This window comes from Eublepharis macularius, chromosome 5 (genome assembly GCF_028583425.1).
Source record: "Eublepharis macularius isolate TG4126 chromosome 5, MPM_Emac_v1.0, whole genome shotgun sequence".
Taxonomy (NCBI): domain Eukaryota; kingdom Metazoa; phylum Chordata; class Lepidosauria; order Squamata; family Eublepharidae; genus Eublepharis; species Eublepharis macularius.
In genome coordinates, this window is record NC_072794.1 from 19,007,803 (window position 1) to 19,026,188 (window position 18,386).

The 18,386-nt window shown below is 41.2% G+C and overlaps 1 protein-coding gene across 1 annotated transcript; it reads left to right on the forward strand.

Moving 5' to 3' along the window:
* Positions 1-259: 259 nt before the first annotated feature.
* Positions 260-13,922, forward strand: LOC129330270 (vomeronasal type-2 receptor 26-like). Its single transcript, XM_054980309.1, has 5 exons — positions 260-550; positions 1,705-2,511; positions 9,645-9,872; positions 10,540-10,666; positions 13,021-13,922. Exons 1-5 carry the CDS (start codon positions 260-262, stop codon positions 13,920-13,922), a joined length of 2,355 nt encoding a protein of 784 aa, XP_054836284.1.
* Positions 13,923-18,386: the final 4,464 nt, after the last annotated feature.

An 18,386-nucleotide genomic window follows, 5' to 3' on the forward strand; every position in this document is an offset into this window, starting at 1 on the left:
TGTATGGTTCTTAAATTCCTCTTCAATTCTGAGAACTTTTAAATTTAATTAATCCCAGGATTTGAGAGTATGAAGCTTGCGGCACCTTTCAATGTCTTCAGTATTTCTTTACTTGCTTTCTTTATTTACATTCATTTATAAAACACTACAAAGAGGAATCCTTCCTAATATAATTATACATACCCAATACGTTGAAATAGATTATAAACCATTTAAACAGTTCAGAATTCTTCTATGAACACCAAATTCTGCTTACAGTATGATGACAAAGAACTACCAAAATATTCTGGCACTGAAGTTTGCTGTCAAGGAGATCAATGAGAGTCCGAAGGTATTGCCAAACATCACTCTTGGGTTCCGCATCTATGACAGCTATTATGATGAGTGGATAACCTATCACAGTACTCTGAACTTGCTCTTCAAATCCAATAGATTTGTCCCCAACTACAGATGTGACACTGAAAAGAGTCTAATTGCGGTCATTGGAGGAGTTAGCTCTGAGATCTCCTTTCATATTGCAGATATTCTAGAGCTCAACAAGATTCCTCAGGTAAGCTCTGTGCACAGGAAACTGATGATTTCATCAAAGATATCAATTTTTCTGGGAGTTATATTATGATTTGCAAGGTAAGAGTAGAGGGAATGAAAGAAGTCTCATCAGATGCAAAAAAAGCAAGAAAAGAAAAAGAACTACGTGGAAACCTGAAAGGAGTCCTGAGGTATCAGGAAGTACATGATACAGTAAGTTCTTCATAGTAGATTACTGTTACGACCCTTACTTTCTCTAGGGTAGATTTTGCCTTTAATCTTTCCCTTACACGCTCTGGGTAGATTGCTGCCACCAGGAATATTATATTCCAAGATATTTTATTTAAGTTTTCCCTTTGGTAACGTGCCTAAGCGTCAGGCTCCTTCGTGGTTCTATGTGGCCCTGAGGATAGGAATGGGATATAGCAATGGCAGCTACTCTGGGATATAACAAAGACAAAACAAACTTTTATTTTTTCCCCGAGAAGGGTATCTGTTTCATAAAAGTAGTTCTCGGTTCTTAAAGTTACTTCATTCAAACTCATTCACACAGATCTCTTCTAAGGCTTCACACAGTTAGCCTCTTTCTCTGGCTCAATATTTCTCACAGACGTGCTTAAAGTTACTCAGGCAGCACACAGCTAGCCTCTCTTTCCCTGACTAAATATTTTTCACAGAAATGCTTAAACTGCTCAGGCAGCACATAGCTTGCCTGCTTTCTTCTGACTGAATGTTCTTTCACAAACATACTCAGTTCAGGTTTCCACATAGGTTATTTTTTCTCTCAGTAACACTTAAACATGCTCAGGCAGCACACAGCTAGCCTTTCTTTTCCTGACTAAATCTTTGCTTTCCACTCTCAGTCTCAAACTGCATTCACTGTGCCCACACTCTCGGTCATCAACCAATCATATCACTCACTCATCCCTTTCTTTCACCCCAGTCTTCACCTATCTCACACCAAGCATTTAAAGATACATGCACACATTTATGTGAAATCATTACAATTACTTTCCCAGGATTTCCACGATATGCTCATGATCTTAGAACATTCAGACAGAAAGAGCTTCAACTTTCACAGAATCTTCAAATATTTTCCAACAAATATTTATTGACTACCAGGCATGTTTGTAATCATATTTGTCCTGTCTCATCTCTATCTTTATCTACTTCTAGCTCGCATATGGGTTGCTTGCCCAAGAGGAGAAGGAGACAAGACACCCCCCTTCCTTTTACCACATGGTGCTAAATGAAGCCCATCAGACCACGGTGTTACTTAAACATTTCAGGTGGACTTGGGTTGGGCTTTTCATCATGGATGATGACAGTGGAGATTATTTCTTGCATGTTCTGGAGCCATTACTTACCCAAAATGGAATCTGTTTAGCCTTCATAGAAAGAATCGTAACCAGATCTGTTATAGTGAGTGTTGATTATCTCAGTTATCTAAGTTCCAAAGCATACCTTCCTTTCACATATAGCAAACCAAGTACATTTATCCTCTATGGGAGACCTACTACAATTACCTGGCTGATGACTTTAATATCCTTTGAAGGTGCTGCTAAGGAAAATGCTCCATTTAAAAAGGTGTGGATTATGACTGGCCAGGTCGATTTTGCATTGACAGGCCTCCAAAGGAACTGGGATTTTCAGTTCTATCACGGTGCTGTTTTCTTCACAATTCACTCAGAAAACCTTGAAGGTTTTCAGAAATTTCTCCAAAATATGAAATCTTACTGGGCCCAAGGAGATAGTTTCCTCAAGCAGTTCTGGGAACAAGCATTTGACTGTTCATTTCCAAAGACCCAGGAATCGATGGAACTCAAAAAGACATGTTCTGGGGAGGAGAATCTTGATGATCTTCCTGGGTCTGTTTTTGAAATGAGCATGACTGGCCAGAGTTATAGCATCTATAATGCTGTCTATGCCGTGGCACATGCTTTGCAGTCCATGTACTCTTCCAGATCCAACCACAGATCGAAGGTGGGCAGGAAAGGAACTGAATTTCAAGATCTTCAGCCCTGGCAGGTAGTACATTAATTGCTATAAATCCCAACTTCCTCTAACATGAATAACTGTGAGAGGATGTTGGACGCATTTGTGGTTTGGGTATACGGTTTTGATAGCCTTGATACACCTGACACACACAGTCACAATTTAATGTGAGCAGGGAAATGCATTCTGCATACGTACAGTTTCAGTCCATGCTAAACAGAAAAACTGTATTGCCCTATCTTTCTGAAATGGTGACCAAACGAACAGGTGGTCATTGCAAGCCTCGTTCGTTGCCTTCGGCAGCCGTTCATCAAGCAAGGCAGTCTGGCACCTGCAATCAATCCCTTTGGCAACCAGAGGCAGGGACTGAACTCTGTCTGAACTCCTTCTGGCTTTCCTTCTGGCTTTAACCCTTCAAAGTACATCCAGCAGAGAGTCCCGTTTTTGCCATGGTGAAGAGAAAATGACAGCCAACGGGGAGACCCGTGGATCATGCCTTTCCCGGCGTGCAATCTCTCTGAAACTTGGGAGTTCTTCACAGGACAGTGAGAACTATGTCCCCTACAAATTTGGTGGGTATTAGACATTGGGAAGGCCAGTTTGTAACCCCTTAAACTAGCTGCCAGCAGACACTGCTGTTTTTGCCAGGATAGGGCCCTTTAAACTATCAGCTGGCAGGTGGCAAGGGGGAATCCCCCCTGCTGCCTGCCAGCTGATAGTTTAAAGGGATCTTTAAAGGGCCAGGTAAGTGGGTTTGAGGGGAGGGGGGCTAAGTGGGGTGGCGTTGGGGTGGGGTGGGGTTCTCGCCCCCATGAACAACGAACATGTCCAGGAACAGTTCATGTTCGTCCACGTTCGTTGTTCGTGGATGGCAACGAATGACAAACAGGGTGTTCAGGGTTTTTTTCCCTATTCGTGCCCATGTCTAGCCAGGATATTTACACATTATTACTCCCTCCCCACCCCCAAAAATTCCATGTAGTTTTTGATGTATTGGCACTTGCCATCAGCAGTAGCTGGTGTCTTGTTTTTCTTTGATTCTCCTGTTTACCCAGGCAGTGGCATTTCTTCCTTCCTTTAGATCTTTGCAAGGGATCAGGAGGCAAGTACCCCCAGCCAATCTTCTTTGGAGACAAAGGAAGGAATTTCTATGGAGGAGTCTATGTTGAGCTGACAGTGGTCAGAATACTCCATGTGAAGCTCCAGATTTATGCAACTAACTACCACTTTTTTTTTAAGATCAGGGAAAAGGCTAGGCATGGGAGAGAAGGCAGCATTGGCATAGCCCGATCTCATCAGATCTTGTAAACTAAGCAAGGTTGGCATTTGGATGGGAGACCACCAGGGAAAACTCTGCAGAGGAAGTCAATGGCAAACCACTTCTGCTTCTCACTTGCTTTGAAAGCCTCTTGTTGGGGTCGCCAACTTGACAGCACTTTACACACACACACAAAAGGCTGGCTGGGTGGATGGGAATCAGGAGCCCCCTCCTCTACCCCTCCCCTCCTTTTAGAAGCAAAATCAGCTTCTATGACAGTGATGGCGAACCTATGGCACACGTGCCACAGCTGGCATGCAGAGCCCTCTCTGTGGGCACATGAGCCAAGTTGCCGGATCGCTAGGTCCAGGGCTCATTTGAAGGGGGAACGCCTGGAACAGCGTTCCAGTAGCTCTGAGCAGAGATCACGTGGGTTTTGGCCCTGCCCATGTGATTCCTTTTCCTCAAGGCTGCCTCCCTGCTGCCCGTCTGTTTAGCAGCAGGAAGCGGAGGCAGCAGCCGGTCTGCTGGGGCTGGCTTTCTAAAGAAGAGCAAGCTGCTTTGATTTAATTTGCATTACTTTCAGTTGTGGCTCGTGAGTGAGTGAGTGAGAGAGAGAGAGAGAGAGCTTTCAAGCAGGGCTGCTGGTGTAAAGAAGGGCAAACTGCTTTTGATTTAACTTGCTTTACTTTCATTCGTGGCGAGTGAGTGAGTGAGTGAGTGAGTGAGTGAGTGAGTGAGTGAGTGAGTGAGTGAGTGAGTGAGTGAGTGAGTGAGTGAGTGAGAGAGAGAGATGTTAATTAGTTCGGACAACTGTATGAATTATTTTTTCTTAACTAAAACCTCAGTATTCAGGTTTAATTGCAGTGTTGGCTCTTTGAAATAAATAAGTTGGGTTTGTGTTGCAGTTTGGGCACTTGGGTTCAAAAAGGTTCGCCATCACGGTTCTATGGCTTTTAAACAACATTCTCGGAGCTGATGCGTGACTCTGATTAAAGCACTGAACTCAGAGACAACTTGTATACAAATGTATCATGTAGCTTCACCTTCAGAATCACATGCTCTAGCTCCTGCCACCACCCCCTCCTTCTCCTCTAGCAACTCCTTAAATAGTAATGGGGTAGTGATGGAATGCGCCTTCAAGTCATAGCCAACTTCTGGTGACCCTGGCTGGCATTTTCTTTTTTCTTTTTTTAATATATATTTTAATTGGTTTTAGTTCTAGTTCACTCTGATAACAGAATTAATCAAGATCTTACATTTTTTGTTACGTTATATACCATGCACTTCATTCCATTTCTACAATTCCATCATAGTTATATTACCTTTCACTAAGTTATTATCACTGTAAGTCTACCTTCTTTTAGTTCTAATACTTTTTTCCTTTTCCCATTCATTTAATTGTGTTTTGCTAACGTGCAGCTAAGTCTCTACTTTATATTTTCGTTCAATCCATCTATAGAGTGGGGTCCATTTTTGTTTCCCATTATGTCTATTTTTTTCTTTTATTAATTCTGTCAGTGTGTCCAGTTCTACCGTCTCTAAAATTTTCTCTATCAGTTCTTCTTTGTCGGTATATCTGTATTTTTCCAGTATCTGGCTGTTATTATATGAATTATCAAATGTCTATTTTCCCTGTTTATCTCATCCAGCATTATATTTAGTAGGAGCATTTCTGGTTTGAAAGGTATATTCATTTCTAGTGCCTCTTGCAACAATTCATGTATCCCTTTCCAATATTTCTTCGCTTTTTGCATAGCCACCGTATATGGAAAAAGGTGCCCGTTTTCTCTTTACGCTTCCAGCATTTATTGGGTACTTCAGGATACATCTTTGCTAATTTTTCTGGTGTTGCATACCACCTATAAAACATTTTATATAGGTTTTCTTTGAATGTGGCCGATTTTGTTATTTTGACATTTATTCTCCATATCTGTACCCATTGTTTCAAATCTATTTCATATCCCAGGTTTTGTTCCCACTTTGCCATATTATCTTTTAGTGCCTCCTCTTCTATCTTCAATTGTTTTATGGAGACTCTTCTACTGCCATAACACTGGAGGATTCGTGAAGGGAACCAGCTGTTTGCAATTCTGTGGACTTATTCAGGCTAAGTTTAGATTGATCCTTTTCCTCCTGGGAACAGGAGGAGGTACTAGGCTGAGGGGAGCACATTAAGAGGGCATTGGCGCACCGTTCTTGCATAATCTTGTTAGTATCGCTTCTACAGAGAGGCTTCGATCTTCCCCCTGTGTTATGCAGGGAAGCCTGTTTTATAGTCTTTAGGGGTGACAACACTAGTAGCAGATTTTATAGGTGTTTGAAGCTGAGAGCGACTGGCTAAATGTCCAGGATGTGCTGGTACAATATTTCCCGTGATTGGTAAACCATTGCTATTAGTTGAATGGGGGTTCGTTCTTTTTTTGCACATTGAATGCAGCCTGTTATCTTTGAACACCCTTGTGACATAAATTTGAAACCTTTCGAGATGTTTACGGCTATCCAAAAGCCGAGAGTAGGTTTCTTTCTGTTTCAGCGTTACAATCACCCTCTTGTAGAAGTGATTACTTGGAAGCCAGAAGCATTGACTCAAGTTCACCTTTAAACAATCCATTTGCAGTATCTGGTTAAGTGAGCTTTCAACTGCTCTTTTATTGCCCCAACGACCATAATTTATTCTTAGATGTCCTATGCAAAAAGCCAACTGATTGTTTTGCAGAATTCGACTACTCATACCATGGGAAAAGAGAGGTTGGGAGTCCTCTAGTTCCTTAATATCTGTGTTGTTTGTAGGGCTCACATAAGTTAACTTCGTAGAGGTGGAATGAGAACTCTCTCTCTGCGCCTGTAAGTTTTGCAGCTTCCCGGAGAAAAGTTCAACTGCTTCTTTCAGTTTGTTTACCTTAAGGTTAATCTCATCTATCTTAGTATACAGGCTTATCAGAGTATCAGCAATGAGGGCAGTTTGCTTAGAGAGAATGTTTCCCTTACTTGCTCTCTTCAGATGCTCAATTGTATTCAGCAGCTCCTGAGACGCCACGGGTGAGCTCTGTTGCTCTAAATCACTTTCCTGGGCGGAGGTGTTATGCTGCAAGGAGGCATATCTGTTTGAAGACAGTAGCTGGCTTAAATCCTTAGTTAAAATATTTTCTTCTTCTTTTTCCTTTATAAAATTGTCCATTCTCATTTGCTTACCAGCCTTGGAGGCAGAATGTTCCGGGGATGGTCAGCGTCTTCGCTTCTTAGCTGCCATGCTGAAGACTCCTTAATTTAATTAGTTTCTTAAAATACTCTCCGCTAGGGAGGTCAAGGTTAAAATACAAAGTCCACAGCTGTAAATTATAGATAAGAAGCTGCTACTAGTTAAAATAGCAATAAAATAAAGATAAAACGCGGAGCCTCCTGCGGCACGTCTTACTCCTCCGCCATCTTCCTGGAGTCTCGTCTCAATTGTTTTATGAAGGTGTATAGTTTTCTCATTAGTTTTTCATTTGTTTCTAGCAGCAGCTTATCGAAAGGGCATCTTTTCATGTAGAATCCTTGAGTTTTATCTTTGGTAAATCTGGATTCTATTTGCACTCTTAGCCACCATCCTGTCTCTATGTTTTTGCTCTTTTAGCTCTTCTGTTGACTTTAGCTTTCCATCCCCCCTTTGTAGTTGTTCATAAGTGTTCACATTCTCCCATTTTAGTAAGTTTGTTTGGGTAAATGCTTCCACTGGTGATACCCATCTTGGCGTTTTTGTGTATATTTGTATTTTATTTTCTCCCAAACATTCATCAGGGATTTTCTTATATGATCCTTAAAATATTTACGTGTGTCTGTTTTTTGGCACCAGAGGAAGACATGCCATCCCAGCTTAAGATCATGCCCTTCTAATTTTAGAAGTCTTGAGTTTCACAGTAGGATCCATTCTTTTATCCATACCAATTTACAGGCCTTATAATATAGCTCCCAATCAGGTAAATCTCAGCCTGCTTTCTCTTTAGAGTTCTGTAGGACTTTGAATCTTATTCTTGGTCTTTTACTTTGCCATATGAATTTTGAAATTATTTTGTTTAATTCTTGAAAATATGATTGTTTCTTATAATTGGAATGTCTGAAATAGAAACATATTTTGGTAATATGTTCATTTTAATTGTAGCTATTCGGCCCAAGAGAGATATATTCATGTCTTTCCATTTATTCAGGTCTTCCTTAACTTCTTTTAGTAGTTTCTGATAATTGTCTTCCATTAAAGATGTAACTCTGTTATTTATGTGGATTCTTAAGTAGGTAAAGGTACTTTTTTCCCCATTGAAAGCCAAATTTCTCCATTAACTTAATTTGTATTTTTGTCATATTCTTGGTGATTATCTTTGTTTTTTGGTAATTAACTTTCATTTCTGCCATTTTGCCAAATGCTCTTATTTCCTCCATCAAAGGATCAATTGCTTCTATAGGTTCTTCCAGAATACATATCGTCTGCAAATGCTTGTAGCTTGTATTCTTCTCCTTTTATTTTTGTTCCTTTTATTGCTTCCATCTTTCTAATTTCATTATTTAGCACTTCCAGTGTCAAGATGAATAGGAGTGGTGATAGAGGACATCCCTGTCTTGTTCCTTTTCCTATTTTTATGCTTTCTGTTAAGTCCCCATTCACACTTATTTTTGCCTTTTGTTCTCTATATATCATTTGAATCATGTTTATAAATTAGGCTCCACATTTCATCTCCTTTAGTTGTTCTACCATAAACCTCCAATTGACGTTGTCGAAGGCTGTTGTCGTTGGCGAAACCCTGTTGTCCATTCTGCTTGAAACATAGCAGGTGTTTATTATGATTATGATTATGATTATGGTTATGGTTATGGTTATGGTTAGGATTAGGATTAGGATTAGGATTAGGATTAGGATTAGGATTAGGATTAGGATTAGGATTAGGATTAGGATTGTGATTAGGATTAGGATTAGGATTATGATTATTTCATTTTAGAAACATACAGACATAAAATTCATAATCTATAATCTTTTACAATCAAATCATACATTTATGCTTTACTTTACTTACTTTTAATTATATTTACTTTTTAATATTTCACTTCTGTTTAAATGCTTTTATTTTCTCTTTCCCATCTCTTAATATGCATTACCCAAGTCTTTCTTTAGTCATTCTCAGTTTTGATTTAATTTTAATCTTGATTTTCAGCTATATCATTTTTAAAAATCTATTTTTCTTGACATTCTATCGTGTATAAAAATGTAAATTTTGCCATATTTGTCATATATTCATTCAGTTTATTCTTCCATTTCTTCAGATTTGGACATTTCACTGCCTTCTGCTTTGCTGCAAATATTACTCTTGTCGCCATCATCATATACTTAAATAATTGTAATATTGCTTGCTAAGATATTTAATAGAATAAAGATTTAAACAATGAAAAAAAATTAGCAGGTCTTTATATTCAAGAAAGGACTACATTTTGTGAGAATTTGGTGCCATTATCTTTAAAAGCAGCTGTCCCATACCCTTGAATTGGTTCGTCATTGAAAATAATGGTCCCAAAATTCTGGAGCCAAACAAAAAGCATACATGGATTTGAACCCTGGATCAGTAATGTCCTATCCCCAAACCAGTAATCATGGTAAAATCCTGGATTCGCCCCTCCCCCAAATCATGGACCCAAAATTATACGAATTACTTTCTTGTTGCACACCCCTTCTGGAGAGGACTGTTCTGTGAGTTTGCATTTTCATCAGATACTTGGAATGTGAAAATTTACTGCTAACTTTTCACCATGGGCTAGACTGAGATGAAATAATGGAGTTTTGTCAAGATTTATTTGTCTGTCAATCCATTCTTCCTTTTCTTAAAAAAAAAATTAGCTTCATCCATTTCTTCAAGGAATTTTGTTTAACAATTCAGCAGGCGAAACAGTATATTTTAATGATAACAAGGAAATGGCAGCTGGATTTGATATAATGAATGTGGTCACCTTTCCAAATAATTCCTTCTTGAAAGTGAAAGTTGGAAGAGTGAATCCCAATGCTCCCAAAGGACAGGAGTTCATCATTCATGAGGATCAAATTGTGTGGCCTCAACTGTTCAACCAGGTGTGGATTCTAGGGTATTTTGAGGGATCTTTCTCTATGCAGATGACTTGCTAGCAAGGATTCTGACATTTATTTAAAGTTAAGCTCCATACAAAAGTCCATGTAATCTTTTGTGAAGAAGTGCAAAACTAAAGAGAGATGTGACTTTGTTAAGTGTTTTAAAACTGTTCATTTGAACATTGCAAAGCAATTTTAGATAAAATAAGAACTTAGTCATGGTTTATAACTGATCACCCCCAGTTGGCTTTCAACCTCTAGTATGATAACATTCGATTTATATACAACCCTTCAGGACAACACCCCCTCAGAGCGATTTACCAAGTATGTTATTATCCCCACAACAATCGCCCTGTGAGGTGGATGGGGCTGAGAGAGCTCTGAGAGAACTGTGACAGACCCAAGGTCACCCAGCTGGTTTCAAACAGAGGAGTGGGCAATCAAACCCGGTTCTCCAGATTAGAGTCCCGCCACTCTTAATCACTACACTAAACTGGCTCCATATTAGTATTCATTTTTTTCTCATTTCTAATTTAAAGATTACAAATGTAATATACACCATAATCAAACAGATACTAGCAGACTGTGTTAGGCATAATTAAATGTTAACTGCTCATTAGTAAATGAAATCATTTGGTACATGCTATACTGTTGATATGTTTATGAATAGGTGCTCCCTAGTTCTGTCTGTAATGACTACTGTCAGCCTGGTTATCATAAGAAAAAGAAAGAAGGGGAGAAATTTTGCTGCTATGATTGTGCTCCATGCCAGGAAGGGAAGATTTCAAATCAGAAGGGTAGGTGATGCATTGCAACACATTTTCCAGCCTGTTGAAAAATTCAGATGACTATTTCCCAAAGATTATCTCATCACCTTGTGATTGTAACCTCTTCAATAACCCAGCTAAGTTTTTATTCTCTTAAATCATTTGTAGGATTTTTGTATAGGATTGCAAACTTGGCAGAGCTCATCTCCAAAACATTTCTTTTCTTTAAAAAGTAATTACAAAATATAGCAAAATACAAGTGGCGCCACATAAATATATGCTCACATACCCATTGCCCTGCCTGATGGCTCCAGAATTTTCTTATGTGGTTAGGAATGGATTTCAAAAGTCTGAAGGCACCAATGACCTTGAGTCATTATTTTGGTGGTCAGCTTCCTGGTGACCTGGCCTATGAAGTTGTCTAGGTTTGGCAGTGTGTCTTATGTAATCCAGCTATCAGGGGTATGCATAACAGAAAAAAGAGCAAAAAATACACCCTGAAATTGCTGTTTTGTTTTTTTAAAGCAGCTTCCAAAAGCTGAACTGAATCTTGAAACTAAATTGTAATGAGTCCCATCCACCAAAACATTTGTGTGTTTTGTTTCAGTTCATACCTTGCTGCAATTGGCAGGCACTGGGCTTGCCTTTCAGGCCAGTATATTGTTTTCCTGAACAGCATTCACCAATTGGATCCCAAGGGGTAAGAGCCCTTGTTGGCGGGAAGGGGAAGTGAATGCAATGCACATGAGTGCGTTCCCCCCTGCCACCCCATTGCTACCTGAGAAATAGCATTCTCTCCCAGCCAATTGGGTCTTTGCAAGGGGAGAACCCTCCTGTCCCTTCCTATCAGCTTTGGAAACATTTGATAGGGAGACTTCAATCATAGGCTGCAATTCAGAAGACACTTCCCTGGGAGTAGGCACTATTGAATAACATGGGACTTGCATCTGAGTAGACCTGCTGGGCTGCATCTTGGTAGTGCTGCCCAGGCACTGGCCAGTCTCCCTCACCCCAAATCAGGGCATTTGATATCACTATGATGAAAAGTGTTGTGGAGAGGATGGTGGCGGGGTGGATGGGTGGGGAAGGAAAGGTCTGTTTGATCAATCAGACTTGATAAAAGCCCTGGAAAACTTTATGTAGATTGCAATTCCAAAGACACTTCCCTGGGAGAAAGCCCAAAGAAACATGCCACCAAAGGTAATTGTTTACTGGCATTATAGGGGGAAAAAAGTGAACATAATGTTTTTAATGCAGCTATTTCTGCCCCACTTTCCCTTAGAAACCTAGTTTCTCACCATGTATACCTGCTGATACTCGCCTTCTTCAGGGTCTGTTGTTGTTGTGTGTAGTGTAATGGAGGGAAAATTTTGTGGTCAATGGTTTAGAGGGAGGATTGTGTTCTGTGTGATATTGGTGCCATTCAGTGCAAAAACAGGTGCCCCAAAGAGCCTGGAAGTCCTCATTGCAAAGTATAGGGATGACCAGCATCTCCCCAGCCGGAAAAAAACAATAATGGTGCATAGTTGGTTTGGAACCCCCAGATCCAAAACTGAAATGGAATTTTTTTCAGTGCACACCCTTATCAACTATACTCTGTTTTATTCTCATTTTCATCCATTCCTAAAGAATGTTGTAGAATGTCGAACCAAGTTTTCAAAACAGTGCTAAAAATACTGAAGCTTCATAGCGGCAACAAAGAAGCTCTGTTGATTGGAGACATAGCTGGTCCATGAGTTGATATATGGATTGAGTTGGATTGGGTTGTTCCTCCTTAAAACTCAGTTCACTGTTTGGCTACAATTCTGGTTCAGGTTTGGTTCTTGGGTCATCAGGTATGCCAGAAGTTCCTTGAATCTGGTGATAATTCTATGTCTTTGGACATATGTTTCACCATCAAAATGTACTACACTTTGAGAATACAAGACATGGCCTTGCTGCTAAACCCCCAAGAGTAAGTAAAACTGTAAACTGCAGGGTATGTTTATGAGTAAAGAGCCAACAACAACAACAACAACATTCCATTTATATACAGCCCTTCAGGACAACACCCATTCAGAGCAGTTTACAAAATATGTTATTATTATCCCTACAACAATCACCCTATGAGGTGGGTGGGGCTGAGAGGGCTATGGAGAAAGCTGTGACTGACCCAAGGTCACCCAGCTGGCTTCAAGTGGAGGAGTGGGGAATCAAACCTGGCTCTCCAGATTAGAGTCCTGCTGCTCATAACTTCTACACCATACTGGCTCAAACTAAAATATCCTATAGAACACATCATTAGGAACTTCTCGCTCATTGCTCTAACATCAAATGTAACAATTAGAATCAGAGATAAATCATCTGTGAACTGAAACTAAGAAGGGAAATGCTCTTTTTTTCAGATATGGATGACTGTGTCCAATGTCCAGAACATCAATACCCGAGCATGGAGCGTGATCGATGTATGCCCAAGATTAAAAGTTTTCTGTCTTATGAAGAGCCTTTAGGGGTGACTGTGACTTCCATTACTTTTTCTTTCTCCCTGGTCACATGTCTGGTTCTAGGAATTTTTATTAAGCACAGAGATACACCCATTATCAAAGCCAACAACCGCAATATCACCTACACTCTTCTCATTTCCCTTCTCCTGTGCTTCCTCTGTTCCTTGCTATTCCTTGGACAACCAAGCAAGGTCACCTGCATCCTCCGGCAATCCACTTTCAGTATCATCTTTTCAGTGGCTATATCTTGTTTGTTGGCCAAAACCATCACTGTGGTTGTAGCTTTCATGGCAACCAAACCAGGGTCCAACATGAGGAAATGGGTGGGGAAAAAACTGACCATTTCAATTGTCCTTTTCTGTTCTCTTCTTCAAATAGTCCTTTGTATGGTGTGGCTCGGAACCTCACCCCCCTTCCCTGATTTGGATATGCACACACTGACTAAAGAGATCATAGCAGAATGTAATGAAGGGTCAGTAATTATGCTTTATTTCGTCCTGGGCTACATGGGACTCTTGTCCCTTATATGCTTGACTGTGGCTTTCCTAGCTAGGAAGTTGCCAGACAGTTTCAATGAGTCCAAGTTCATCACCTTCAGCATGCTGGTGTTTTGTAGTGTTTGGTTATCATTTGTTCCAGCTTATCTGAGCACCAAAGGGAAATACATGGTAGCTGTGGAGATCTTCTCTATCTTAGCTTCCAGCACTGGGTTGTTAGCTTGTATCTTTTCCCCCAAATGCTATATCATTCTGTTTAGGCCTGCATTGAACAACAGGGAACAGCTAATACTGAGAAAGAAATAATAAGAGTAACAGTCCTGTTATGTGCATCTTTTTTGCTGTGTTGCAAAGAACTGAAGAACGTAGACCGCTTGGTCGACCATAAGGTAGAGGAGCTCTTGATTGGAGTAGCAGCTGATCCAGTAATCATTGTTAAGATTAGGGATGCTGTGAATTTTGTATCAAAGATGTTCAACAATAAAAATCACTGTGTGCAAATACTGTGTACAAACACCTCCACTCTGAATAGATCGGCAGCAATTAGCACGTGAAGTTGCCTAAGCCTTAGAGTGACTCAGATCCATCAAGGTCAGAATTCTACTCAGGATTCTAGAGGATGAGTTTTAAGGGAGGCTTTCCCCCTTATAGGATAAGGAGCTGAGTGGCACCATTTCCTTGCATTTTCCCATTTTTCAAAAAATAGTAATTACTACACTTTTGTTTGTGCATTTATACCTTGCCTTTCTCCCCAGTAGGAACCAAAAGCAGCTTACATCGTTCTCCTCTCCTCTATTTTATCCTCATAACAACATAATTTGGTGGTGGGTCAAGTAGTATTGAAGAACTGAAGGGAAAAAAACAGTATCCTTAACAGAGGTCATCTCCTGTGCTGGCCCATTACATCACAACTCTATTCTTCTATAAGAATACCCTTCTGAACAATTTAGTTTTGCACATTTTGTGAAATGATAGAAGCATGGAGGCATTGCTGATTTTGCCTGTTTGCTGGCTGGCCCCTTCAGAAGGCTTTGCACTGGTTGCAAAGCTGTCACAGTGAAACCTAACCAGAGAGGCAGTCCTGGAGGTATGAGGGTCCAATGCCATGAAGGATTTTGTAAGTGATAGTATGGATCCACATGGCCATGTCAGCCAAGTCCAGTAGGGTGCCATCTTCCAAGCTAAGTGGAGTTGGTAGAAGGCCCTTTTTACAGCTGCATAAGCTTGCTTCTTCAGCAATAAATCTCCCCTAGGTTCACCACTGACCTATAGTCCGTGAGATACCATTGGACCCCATCAAAAGTGGAGATTCCCAATGTCTTTTGGGTCTTTGGGCTTCCCAGCTGGCCTTAGCTCTGTCTTGTCTGGAATGAGTTTCAGCTTGGTTTCCCTTAACCATTCAACTACAGCGGTTCAGAGACCACGGTGTCACCAGGTGACTATAAATTTATGATTATGTGAACCAGAAATGTGATAGTCATAACTTTAGTCAGAATAATAGTCTGGTCTGACCTATATGGAGCTGGCAAAAATTACGCAATGACAGTTCATACACAAACTTTTTCACTGGTGGCATATAAACAGGCAACATGTACATAATAACATTCGATTTATATACCGCCCTTCAGGACAACTTAATGCCCACTCAGAGCGGTTTACAAAGTATGCCATTATTATCCCCACAACAAAACAGCCTGTGAGGTGGGTGGGACTGAGAGAGCTCCAGAGAGCTGTGACTAGCCCAAGGTCACCCAGCTGGCTACAAGTGGAGGAGTGGGGAATCAAACCCAGTTCTCCAGATTAGAGTCCCGCACTCTTAACCACTACACCAAACTGGCTCACCAAACATACATATGACCAATTTGTATTTCTAGAACTTTTGCATTTCTCAACATATGTTGCTTCCACTTGAGGGTCACATGGGCACGAACAGCATTACGAACAGAAAAAAAACACGAACAGCCCAATCTGCTGTTCACGAGCAAGCTGTTCGTGAGGCCCCATTCTAAATGAACAGGTGATCATTAAAAGCCTTGTTCATTGCCTTTGGCAGCCCTTCGGCAAGACAGGCAGTCTGGCGCCTGCTGCAATCAATCCCCTTGGCAACCGGAGGGAGGGAGGGACTGAACTCTTTCTGAACTCCTTCTGGCTTTCCTTCTGGCTTTAACCCTTCAAAGTACTTCCAGCGGAGAGTCCTGTTTTTGCCACTGTGAAGAGAAAATGACAACAAAGGGGGAGACCCATGCATCATGCCTTTCCTGGGGTGCAATCTCTCTGAAATTTGGGGGGGTCTTTGGAGGACAGTGAGCACTATGTCCCTTGCAAATTTGGTGGGTATTGGACATTGGAAAGGTCAGTTTGTAACCCCTCAAATTAGCTTCCACCAGAGAGTCCCGTTTTTGCCACTGTGAACAGAAAATGACAACAAAGGGAAGGACCCATGGATCATGCCTTTTCCGGGGTACAATCTCTCTGAAACTTGGGAGGTCTTTGGAGGACAGTGAGGACTATGTCCCCTGCAAATTTGGTGGGTATTGGACATTGGGAAGGTCAGTTTGTAACCCCTCAAAGTAGCTGCCTTCCAAAATGCTGTCCCCTTTTTTCCCCACTGTGAAGAGAAAATGACAGCAAGGGGAGGGGACACATGGATCATGCCTTTCCCAGACTGCAATCTCTCTGAAACTTGGGGGATCTTCGGAGGATAGTGAGGACTATGTCCCCTGCAAATGTGGTGGGTATTGGACATTGGGAAGGTCAGTTTATGGGATATTTAAAAGGCCCTGCTCCTTGCACGTGGCAGGAAAGGGCCCTTTAAACTATCAGCTGGCAGGCGGCAGGGGGAATCCCTGCCGCCTGCCAGTGGATTTAAAGGGATCTTTAAAGGGCCCGGTAAGTGTGTTTGAGGGGAGGGGGGCTAAGTGTGGGGGGTTGGGTGTTTCTGGCCCCCGCAAACAACAAACATATCTGGGAACAGTTAATGTTTGTCCATGTTCATTGTTTGTGGATGGCACCGAATGTTGAACATACTGTTCTGGTTTTTTTTCCATTCGTGCCCATGTCTAGTCATGAGAACATAAGAGAAAGCATGCTGGATGAGACTAGCAATTCATCTCGTTAAGCACACTGTTTCACACTGTGGCCAACGAGATGATGATAACAACAAACAACAACAACATTCAATTTATATACCGCCCTTCAGGACAACTTAACACCCACTCAGAGGAGATTACAAAGTCTGTTGTTATTATCCACATGACAATCACCCTGTGAGGTGGGTGGGGTTGAAAGAACTCTGGAAGAACTGTGACTGACTGAAGGTCACCAAGCTGGCTTCAAGTGGAGGAGCACGAAATCCAACCTGGCTCTCCAGATTGGTGTCCTGCTGCTCTTAAACACTACACCAAACTGGCTGTCAAGATGCTCCCTACGACCTACTAGCAGGGCATGGAAGCAGAAGCCTCCCCCTGTTGTTGCCTTCTAGCACTGGTATTCAAAGGGTTACTACCTGTGAACAGAAAGATTCTATTAAGTCATATAGCTAATAGCCATTTATGGATCTGTCCTCCATGACCCACCCTCTACATGGCCTTGTGGAGTAGCTGAATTTTATCTCAGAACAGAAAATGCATATTGAATATCTGGATCTCCTCCTGTCACTGAACACTGATCAATAAGGAGTATCGCTATACTGCAGCTACTCAGCTAGTTCTGGGAAAGTTTCAACATGCAGACATTAAATATTCTGGCTTTCAAATGAGTTCTACTAACAGTTCATATCAGTGCAGACATTAGTTCTAATGGGTAAATACTTTTATTCATTTAGTGAAATTCATTCAAGACTTGCATTAAAAATGGATTGATTCCTCCATCCCTCGTTGGTGAGAAATAATTAGTGAAACAAAGACAGGAAAAAGGGCAATAAAAGGCTCATATGTTCTGTTGCATCCCAAAGAGAAGAGGGGCAGAAAGGAGTATCTGACTACAATCCCCATAAGTCTGTTCTTAAAGGCACAGACTCTATTTCCTATTGATGTCTGTTGCCAATACACAGGCATTTCTATTCTCAGCTGTAACAGCACAAGGAGCATACACAACTAGACAAAACACCTTTGAGGACTGAACGTAGTCCAGGAGGTACCAAATAGTAGGAGTGGCTCAGAGCCTATTAAAAAGAAAAAGGAGAGAGGGATTGGAGTCTATTCAAGTTTGAGAATATGCAGAACCCTGGAGAGACAGGTTTGGGGGACAGGGATCTTTCAAGTGATTCCTCCCTCCTGCAAACTCTACAGGATACATGAGGGTTGTTGCTGGTGTTACTTTATGCCATTTTGGGGGTAGGTCCAGGGCTGTAGAGGCTTAGGAAGCTGACTCATTGCAGTTCTGTCCATGGTATACCCTTGGTGATTCCCAGTTCTACTCCAGTGAAGCAGGTACACCTGAGCAGCACCTAGGCCTTGCTAGTGGGGGTGGCCACCAGCACATCTCTAGGTATACCAGCTGCGCCAGGATGGGGCTTAGTTATCATTGTATGCATTTTTAGCTTAGGGTCACTCTCTTAGAATCGCACCATCTCCATTCAAGTAAATTACATCATTTTAGAGCCTGTTTTTTGAGGGAGAAAGGGGAATCTAGCAGTCATAGCCAAGTTGACTAAGATAATTGTTTCCCTCTGGAATTATTGAAATCATTGTAATTTGCTCACTTGGCCAAAACTCCAGCGGCTTTACAGAAGACACCAGAAAATATTCAATAAACAAGACTGAAAGAAAT